The 9,834-nt window shown below is 41.9% G+C and overlaps 1 protein-coding gene across 2 annotated transcripts; it reads right to left on the bottom strand.

The window, feature by feature from the left end:
- Positions 1-607: 607 nt before the first annotated feature.
- On the bottom strand, positions 608-8,785 carry LOC121803357 (cysteine-rich and transmembrane domain-containing protein WIH1-like). 2 transcript variants are annotated; one of them, XM_042203038.1, is made up of 3 exons: positions 8,583-8,785; positions 8,369-8,510; positions 608-902 (listed from the first exon to the last, which is right to left on the bottom strand). In XM_042203038.1, exons 1-3 carry the CDS (start codon positions 8,713-8,715, stop codon positions 857-859), a joined length of 321 nt encoding a protein of 106 aa, XP_042058972.1. In that variant the 5' UTR covers positions 8,716-8,785; the 3' UTR covers positions 608-856. The 2 variants fall into 2 exon arrangements, with proteins under 2 accessions (XP_042058972.1, XP_042058971.1); XM_042203037.1 differs by having other exon boundaries at positions 8,369-8,513; positions 8,583-8,782.
- Positions 8,786-9,834: the final 1,049 nt, after the last annotated feature.

Below are 9,834 nucleotides of genomic sequence, written 5' to 3'. Positions count from 1 at the left end.
CTCATACATGCACTGAGGTACAAAAGAATAAGTGGATTAGTGCAAAGTGGTTGGGTGAACAATTCATGGAGAAGATCAAAGCGAATCCACATATTCCAATACAAGCGATACGCCAATGTGTAGATGAGCAGTTCGGTGTTCTGCTAAGTAGGATGACAGCTTATCGGGCTCGAGAAGCAGCACTAGAAGGCATATATGGTAAGACGGGCCGGCAGTACGGTGATATGTGCTAGTAGTATTAGATTCATTTATTAACAATAGTAAGTTTAATAAAATATTTAATGAAAAACATCTTTAAATGACAGTATGAGATGAAGTATTTAGCATAAGAAAAAAATGACAACTATTGCATACATATATATATATATGTCTATGTACTCAGTACTACATTAATAAATTTATAAAATTGACTTAGTTGGCTATAGTAAGAAGACTTTCCATTATAATTAATTATTTTAGTTTAAATATTAATTACTTTATAAAATTGACTAAAGTGGTAACGATGTTTTCTTTATAATTAATTTTATACTTACTAAAGTTGATCATACTGATTTAAAAATGATAGCACTCCATAAGATAATATGTTTAGCGTAAGAAAACATACTAGTACTTACAACATTAAGTTATTTATTAGTACTATAATAATATTCATAATCCCAATCATTCAATCTCACCCACGAATGATATCATGAGTGCTGACAATAAGTCATGATTCTTGTTAACATATAGTATAATACTGCAATACTTTAATCCCAAATCATGATATGAAAAGTGGAAAATAAATAAAATAAACACACATGAATAAATGAAAGCTGAAACGACCATCTTTTTCTCCAAAGCATAATGCTCCTCAGGCTCAGAAACAAGCATCCAACAAACAGCAACAACACAAACCAGCACAACTGCAATCAGGAGAGGAGAGATATTAATTAAAACCAATGTTTTTATTTAAACAATAAATACTCTATAATTGCAAGACAACTAAATGTTGGTTTGTGGGATTACAAAGATAACTACCGGGCGTAATACAACCCAAAAGAAAGGAAAGGAAGAACTGAACTTAAAAATACAACGTATAATCGAAACTACTAAACCAGTGTGATTAGCCGAGTCGAGGAGGCCTCTTCCCGCAAGACGAGATACGCCCCGGTAGTGCTCTTCGGTTTGGCGTGTCGTCCCCAAAGGTAAAACGGCTACGTCTCTATTGATGCAGCACCGCAATCAACAGAGCTCCGGCGAACTGGATGGAGGAGAGGGCAGAGCTTCGACAGAAAAAACTATGCAGGGAGAGGGAGAGAGCTTATGATGCAGAATGCTTTTTTGAATTGTGTAGTGATGCATGGAATGACTGGCCTATTTATAGACTCAGTCCACTGCAGGGGGTCAACAGCCATGATGGCTGTCATCATGGCAATTCGTAACCGACGTCGGTTACAGACGTGTGGCAGGAGTGTGCCATCCGTGTGTGGAGCGTGTGGATTTCTCACGTGGCAACCGTGACTGTGCCTCGCTTGACGACGTGTCAAGCCACTTGGATTGCTGACTCGGCGGTGGTCCAAAAAGAATAGTTTGGGCCAAGCACCAAGCCCAAAGACCACCCAAAGACCAATTGCCAAGATCCAAGTCCAAGTCCAAGTCCAAGATCGAGATCGAGATCGGGATCGGGATCGGGCTCGGGCCCGGGCCCGAGGCCCGAGGCCCGCGGCCCGCGCCCGCGACCACGAGCACGGGCACGGGCTCGGGCTCGGGCGGGCGGGCGGCGGCGGCGCGCGCGTGTGCGCGCGTGTGGGCTCTTTCACCCATCTTGGTCCACTATAATTATTAAGTAACATAAAGTCACTTAATTTATACACATTAAAGATGTGTTAATCCTCCAATGTGGGATAATTAACACTAGTTAATTATTCCCTAAGCTCCATCTCCAAGCTTTAATTAAAAGCTAATTATGCCCAACTTTAATCCACTATTTCTCACTCACCGGAAATCGGATTTGAGAAAGTGAATATACTACATTTACCTACGTAAAATGTAGATCGACGCTATGTCATTTAATTTCACAAAATTAAATGTCTCGTCACATTTATTATTTGGTCAAAATCCATTGACCGGGCATATTTAATCCATGATTTTTTACAATCCCCCACATGAGTGGAAATAGCCGAATGCATATGCATGCAGACACAAGCTCAACCCTCGCGAGGTATATAAGCATAAGGATAGGTAGTTGTTGACTTTGAACCCTCCATAGTCGACACCATCGGATACACAGGCGGCTTAGTAGCGCGATGCTTTGAACTAATCCCCCACGGCGTGCACCGAGACAATGGTGTTAACACTTAAACACCTCAACCTCATCCGTTCTCACGTTTTGTGTCCATTGCGGTCTTGGACACCACTTTGGATTCATAAGTGCGTTTTTTTATGAAGCGACCACACTTCGCACTTACGTAGGTGATTCTTAGTCAAGTACCTTGCCATACTTGGTCTCTTTGAGAATTCCATCTCTTTGAGATCCTTAAGAACCATTAAAAGTCATAGACTTAGCCTTTACCACGAGGCAAGTTCTCCAACACTCTATTGCTCTCTAGGGAATAGATATAGTTTGAGTGTTTTTCCATGAACTCTCATAGCTTAGTTGTCCCTTTGAACCAAGTTCTTGGGATCTCCAGTCATCATGGTTGGGTTACCACTATGACAATTCTTTAGTTTGTGGATTTCAAACCCATTCCCTCTAGCAACTTATTCATTTGATCACGGTTTAACCCTTTGGTTAGCGGATCCGCTAGATTATCTATTGACTTCACATAGTCAATTGTAATCACCCCTGTTGTGATCAAATGTCTCACGGTGTTATGTCGTCGACGTATATGTCGAGACTTACCGTTATAGAAACCATTGTTTGCCCTTCCAATAGCCGCTTGGCTATCGCAGTGAATCAGCACTGGTGGCACTGGCTTAGACCAACATGGAATGTCTTCAAGGAAGTTCTTAAGCCACTCGGCTTCCTCACCAGCCTTATCCAAGGCAATGAACTCCGATTCCATTGTTGATCGGGCTATACAGGTCTGTTTTGTGGATTTCCACGATACAGCACCACCCCCAATAGTAAAGACATATCCACTTGTTGAAAGTGAGTCTCTATTATCGGATATCCAATTGGCATCACAGTACCCTTCAAGCACCGGGGGGTATCTCGAGAAGTGTAGCCCAAGATTTTGAGTGTGTTTTAAATATCTCAAAACCCTCACAAGAGCTCTCCAATGCTCTTTGCTTGGATTGCTCGTGTAACGACTTAACTTGTTCACGGCACAAGCAATGTCAGGTCGAGTGCAATTAGTCAAGTACATAATGCACCCGATGACCCGTGCATACTCTTCTTGTGCAACGGGCTCGCCTTTGTTTTTGCTCAAGTGAACGTCGAGTTCAATTGGAGTCTTAACCGGCGCGCCATCATAGGCTTTGAATTTATTCAATATCTTCTCAACATAATGTGATTGTGTTAAGATGATTCCATCATTCGTTCTTAGAATCTTCATTCCAAGAATTACATCGGCTAGACCCATGTCTTTCATGTCAAAGTTTCTCTTTAACATGGCCTTTGTATCGTTAATTACTTGAGTGTTGCTACCCAAGATTAACATATCATCAACGTAGAGACACACTATAACATGACCGTTATTAGTGCTCTTGATGTAGACACATTTGTCGCACTCGTTGATTTTAAACCCATTTGATAACATCACATTATCAAACTTCAAGTGCCATTGCAATGGCGCTTGTTTCAATCCATATAGGGATTTCACGAGCTTGCATACCTTTTTCTCTTGTCCAGGTACTACAAACCCTTCGGGTTGTTCCATGTAGATTTCGTCTTCTAGTTCACCATTCAGAAACGCGGTCTTCACATCCATTTGATGAATCTCGAGATTGTGCAATGCAGCAATAGCGAGAAGCACCCGGATAGATGTAATCCTTGTTACAGGTGAATAGGTATCGAAGAAGTCATGTCCTTCTTTTTGTTTAAAACCCTTTACTACTAATCGGGCTTTATACTTATCAACTGTTCCATCGGCCTTAAACTTTCTTTTAAGAACCCATTTGCATCCTAAAGGTTTAGCACCTTCGGGCAAATCAACCAACACCCATGTGTGGTTTAGCAAAATTGAATCAATTTCGCTTTGAACAGCTTCTCTCCAATGCAGCCCGTCTGGGCCAGCAAAGGCTACTTTTATCGATGTTGGTTCTTCATCCAACATGAAAGCAATGTAGTCAGGACCAAAAGTTTTTGGTGTTCTGACTCTATTACCACGTCTTAGTACTGTATCTTTTGGATCGGGCCTTGCACGCTTGCGCGATTCAGGTTCCGCATCTGTTGATTTAGAACTAGTGGCTTCTTCTTCCACTTGTTTAGAACTAGTGGCTTCTTCAATTCTTGTCTCAGAATTGGTTGATACTTTTTCCTTATCTTTGCAAGGAAAGGTATTTTCGAGAAATACAGCATTCCTCGACTCAATTGTTGTTCCTACTGTGATAGTCGATATTTCAGACTTGTGAACAACAAATCGATATGCACTACTGTTAAGTGCATATCCAATGAAGATGCAATCAACCGTCTTAGGTCCGATTGTAACTTCTTTGGGCGGAGGAACCATCACCTTTGCCAAACACCCCCACACTTTGAGGTATTTGTAGGATGGCTTCCTTCCCTTCCACAACTCATAAGGAGTAACATCTTTTCCTTTGAGAGGGATTTTATTCAAGATATAGTTTGCTGTCAAAACAGCTTCCCCCCACATGTTATGTGGTAATCCTGAACTGAGTAGCAGAGCATTCATCATCTCTTTTAGAGTTCGATTCTTGCGTTCTGCAACACCATTAGATTGTGGTGAATATGGAGCAGTTGTTTGATGAATTATACCACTTGCGTTGCATAACTCCTCAAACGGGGCTACATATTCGCCTCCTCTATCGCTTCGAATCATTTTGATTTTACAACCAAGTTGATTCTCAACTTCGTTCTTATAATTTTTGAACGCCTCTATTGCTTCATCTTTGCTTCTTAAAAGATAAATGTAGCAATATCTTGTGCAATCATCTATGAAAGTGATAAAGTACTTTTTACCACCTCTAGTTTGCAACATCTTTAAATCACATACATCCGTGTGAATTAATTCAAGGGGTTTTGTGCTTCGTTCAACCGAGTGAAACGGCAACTTAGTCATTTTTGCTTCAAGACAAATTTCACATTTATCTTGGATATCCAATTCATTAGCCTTTAGTAAATCTAAATTTACTAATCTTTTAATGGCTTTTGAATTTACATGTCCCAATCTACAATGCCACAAATTTGAAGACTCAATCAAATAAGAGGAAGTAGATGCTTTATTCTTATTGGCCAATGGCTTCGCAACACTTCGAGTTGCTACACTAAGCTTGAAAAGCCCATCGGTTACATAACCTTTTCCGATGGATTTTCCAAACTTATACAAGACAAACCTATCGGACTCAAATACAAGTTTAAACCCTTTATTAACTAGTATTGATCCTGACACTAGGTTCTTGCGGATGTCCGGGACATGCAGCACATCCTTCAAAGTGATAGTTAGGCCAGACGTCATCATGAGAATCACGTTGCCAACGCCGAGGACTTCTGACGATGCTTGATTCCCCATGTTGATCTTCCTCCCTTCAACAGCAGTGTAGGAGGCAAACTTGCTCCTGTCGGAGCAAACATGAGCAGTAGCGCCGGTGTCGATGTACCAGCCTCCCTTGTTATCAACAAGGTTAACCTCTTCAGTGACCACTGCAATGAGGTCGTTCTCATCCCAGTCCTTGAACTCCTTCTCAACGACGTGGGCTGCCGGCTTCTTCTTCTTGCTGCGGCAGTCTTTGGCAAAGTGGCCCGGTTTGCCACATTTGTAGCAGTCGCCTTCAAACTTCTTTGAAGGCTGCTTTCCCTTCCCTTTGTCGTTTGGACGGTTTGGGCGAGGGCGTTTGTTGGAGGGACCGCCCCGCTCCAACAGGTTGGCTTTGGCTTCATTTGGGGTGAAGCCTTTAGCCTTCTGATCACTTTTGCGCACGTCGGCCTCAATGCGCAACTTCACGATCAAGTCTTCAAGGGTCATCTGCTTTCGCTTGTGCTTGAGATAACTCTTGAAGTCCTTCCAACTTGGAGGGAGCTTGTCAATGATCGTGCACCTTAGGAATTTATCGGGCAAGGTCATCCCTTCAGCCACTAAGGAGTGGATGATCATTTGGAGCTCTTGGACTTGCTCCATGATGGGTCGAGAGTCGACCATTTTGTAGTCCATAAATTTGGATGCTACAACCTGTTCAGTCCCTGCAGCATTGTCTATGCTATATTTCTTCTCTAGGCTTTCCCACATTTGTTTAGATGTGGTTACATTGGAGTATACATTATAGAGGCTATCATCTAATGCACTTAAAATAAAGTTTTTACATAGATAATCCCCTTTTCTCCAAGCTTCATAGTCCGCCATGACTTCGAGCCTAGTCTCTTGGTCGCTTGGCGCGGGCGGCTCGTTCTCCGTGAGGAAGTTGGCGACGCCCAATGTTGTCAAGTAGAACAACATCTTCTGGTACCACCGCTTGAAGTCAGATCCTCCAAACTTTGGTGGCTTCTCGGCAGGTGGCATCATTCTTGGTGCCAAAGGTGCCGCAGTTGGTCCTTGGAAGGAACCAATTCCGTTGCCCCCGAAGGAGCCAACAACTTGGTTGGGCATAGAGCCCCCACCATTCATGTTGGGCATAGAGCCCGCCATGGTCGTACCAGCCCCGAAGGGACTAGCACCCGCATGAGACCCGAAGGCCCCAGCATTCGTGTTGATCCCGAAAGATCCAACACTAGTATTGAGCCCGAAGGCACCAACACTCGATCCATTAAAGGATCCGAAGGAACCACTAAAAGTGGAACCAACCGAACCACCAAAGGTGGAACCAGTGGACGCCCCGAAGGGGTTGTCCCAAACCCAAGGGACGGTGGATGAAGCGGCTGGGAAGCCAGGAGTTGGCATCATCGAGGGAATCGATGAAGTGTTGACCGGTCCAGTGGTCGCCATGGTGGAGGGAATGGCGGCGGCGGTGGTGGCAGCGGCGGTGTTGGAGTCGGTAGACATCTCCAGCAAAGGTGTTTAATATTTCGAAAGTTTTAGTTCAGTTTAGAAGTCCAAATTCCTTCAAAGGCAAGTTATCTCGTCTTGCGATTGTTGGTTTGTGGGATTACAAAGATAACTACCGGGCGTAATACAACCCAAAAGAAAGGAAAGGAAGAACTGAACTTAAAAATACAACGTATAATCGAAACTACTAAACCAGTGTGATTAGCCGAGTCGAGGAGGCCTCTTCCCGCAAGACGAGATACGCCCCGGTAGTGCTCTTCGGTTTGGCGTGTCGTCCCCAAAGGTAAAACGGCTACGTCTCTATTGATGCAGCACCGCAATCAACAGAGCTCCGGCGAACTGGATGGAGGAGAGGGCAGAGCTTCGACAGAAAAAACTATGCAGGGAGAGGGAGAGAGCTTATGATGCAGAATGCTTTTTTGAATTGTGTAGTGATGCATGGAATGGCTGGCCTATTTATAGGCTCAGTCCACTGCAGGGGGTCAACAGCCATGATGGCTGTCATCATGGCAATTCGTAACCGACGTCGGTTACAGACGTGTGGCAGGAGTGTGCGGAGCGTGTGGATTTCTCACGTGGCAACCGTGACTGTGCCTCGCTTGACGACGTGTCAAGCCACTTGGATTGCTGACTCGGCGGTGGTCCAAAAAGAATAGTTTGGGCCAAGCACCAAGCCCAAAGACCAATTGCCAAGATCCAAGTCCAAGATCGAGATCGGGATCGGGATCGGGATCGGGATCGGGCCCGGGCCCGAGGCCCGCGGCCCGCGCCCGCGACCACGAGCACGGGCACGGGCTCGGGCGGGCGGGCGGCGGCGGCGCGCGCGTGTGCGCGCGTGTGGGCTCTTTCACCCATCTTGGTCCACTATAATTATTAAGTAACATAAAGTCACTTAATTTATACACATTAAAGATGTGTTAATCCTCCAATGTGGGATAATTAACACTAGTTAATTATTCCCTAAGCTCCATCTCCAAGCTTTAATTAAAAGCTAATTATGCCCAACTTTAATCCACTATTTCTCACTCACCGGAAATCGGATTTGAGAAAGTGAATATACTACATTTACCTACGTAAAATGTAGATCGACGCTATGTCATTTAATTTCACAAAATTAAATGTCTCGTCACATTTATTATTTGGTCAAAATCCATTGACCGGGCATATTTAATCCATGATTTTTTACACTAAATGCATAAAAATAAGAGTAGAGAACGAAGAGAAGTAACCATCCTCTCCAGAATCCGTCGCCTCTGGACTGAGTGTCTGCGGGTGGATCATTCACCGCAAAACCAGCTTGTGGCGGAGGGGCCATGTAGCCTCCCGGTGGCTCCACCGGGTAGGCTGCTGCCGTGCCCGGTGGTGGATAAGCTGCTGCAATTACAATAAACACGGATCACATCAACATCATATATGTATTTATATTAATTAATATATGTGCACCTTGAGGTTGGTTGTAATTGCTCATGGCGTGTAAGCTAATTGTATGAGAAATGGTTTGATGATTATTGATGAGGATGCATAGCCTGAGAATTAATTTGTAAGAATATATATAGACGCAGAAGCTAGGAACCATTCAAGTTTCACTACTAAATACTCCTATAGTCCTATACTAATTCCTATAGAAATTTAAAATATTTTGTCTTAATATCATAAATAATAGTAGTAGTACTATTGTAAATTCATCACAATTATAAGTAATACTCTTCCTCGATTGTAGTCATGTTTTTCTATTTTATTTACAGCACCTAGTTGCAATTCTTTATAGTAAATTTATCTTTCTAATAAAACTAAACTCATTTTCCAATTATAATATTTTTAAATTGATAGCGATAGAGAGAGTGCAACGTCACCTTAAGACAATAATTAACTTACATTTACAAATTTTCTTCCTTTAATAATATTTCATCTGTTCAAGATTTAAAGCCAACTTTGACTCATTCAAGATTTAAAAATGTGAAGTATATGGATTAGCATTTTTGACGATTAATCAAAAGGGGCAGGTGGGGGTGGAGCAGTTAGCGGAAATTGTTTAAGAAGGTGGCGCCACCACCTTTAAGAGGCTGTGGAACAAGAATCCACCTGCTCTAGGCCAAAAAAATTAATATAAGAAATTAATAAATAAATATACTCCATGTCTCACATCAATATTCACTTTTTGAAATTTTTGTTATGTAGAAAGGTTCTTTTTTCAACACATGCAAATGTCATGCTCTTTTCTAGAGCATTATTTATTAGATGATTCGAATATCTACTGAAATAAAAGATTCATTAGATATATGCATTTAATGGAAAAGTATAATTATGAAATTATATAGCCCATAAAAAATTATTATTCTAATTCTCTAAATAAATTATAGCATATATGAGATTGCATCTACTCCCATTGGACTTTGCATTTATCTCCGATTGGACTTTGCATTTATCTTTGTTCAAATTCAAATATTATTGATAATAGGTTTGGTTGAGGATTTGGTTATTTATGTATTTTTTTCTACATTGTATTATGTCAATTTCTTGACTCATTGTACATTTGTTCTTGTCTTTTCTAATCCCATTTGGAAAGCATACTTTGATTTATTAATCATAACATATTCTAATATACATCCATTTCCACTGAAGTATGGAGTATTTTTTGTTAAAAGATAATTCTTATTGAACTCGAACAGTCAATATATATTACTACTGCCATTTT

Source organism: Salvia splendens, chromosome 5 (genome assembly GCF_004379255.2).
Source record: "Salvia splendens isolate huo1 chromosome 5, SspV2, whole genome shotgun sequence".
Classification (NCBI taxonomy): domain Eukaryota; kingdom Viridiplantae; phylum Streptophyta; class Magnoliopsida; order Lamiales; family Lamiaceae; genus Salvia; species Salvia splendens.
Note: the sequence above shows the minus strand (reverse complement) of the source record. Positions and strands in the feature narration are given on the sequence as shown.

Bases quoted from the DNA above. Each gene is read 5' to 3' on its own strand.
- LOC121803357 (XM_042203037.1), bottom strand. From the start codon at position 8,715: ATGGTTCCTAGCTTCTGCGTCTATATATATTCTTACAAATTAATTCTC. The intron at 8,514-8,582 runs GTGCACATATAT...TTGTAATTGCAG, and splicing joins CAATTACAACCAACCTCAAG to CAGCTTATCCACCACCGGGC. The intron at 903-8,368 runs GTTACTTCTCTT...TCCTGATTGCAG, and splicing joins GACGGATTCTGGAGAGGATG to TTGTGCTGGTTTGTGTTGTT.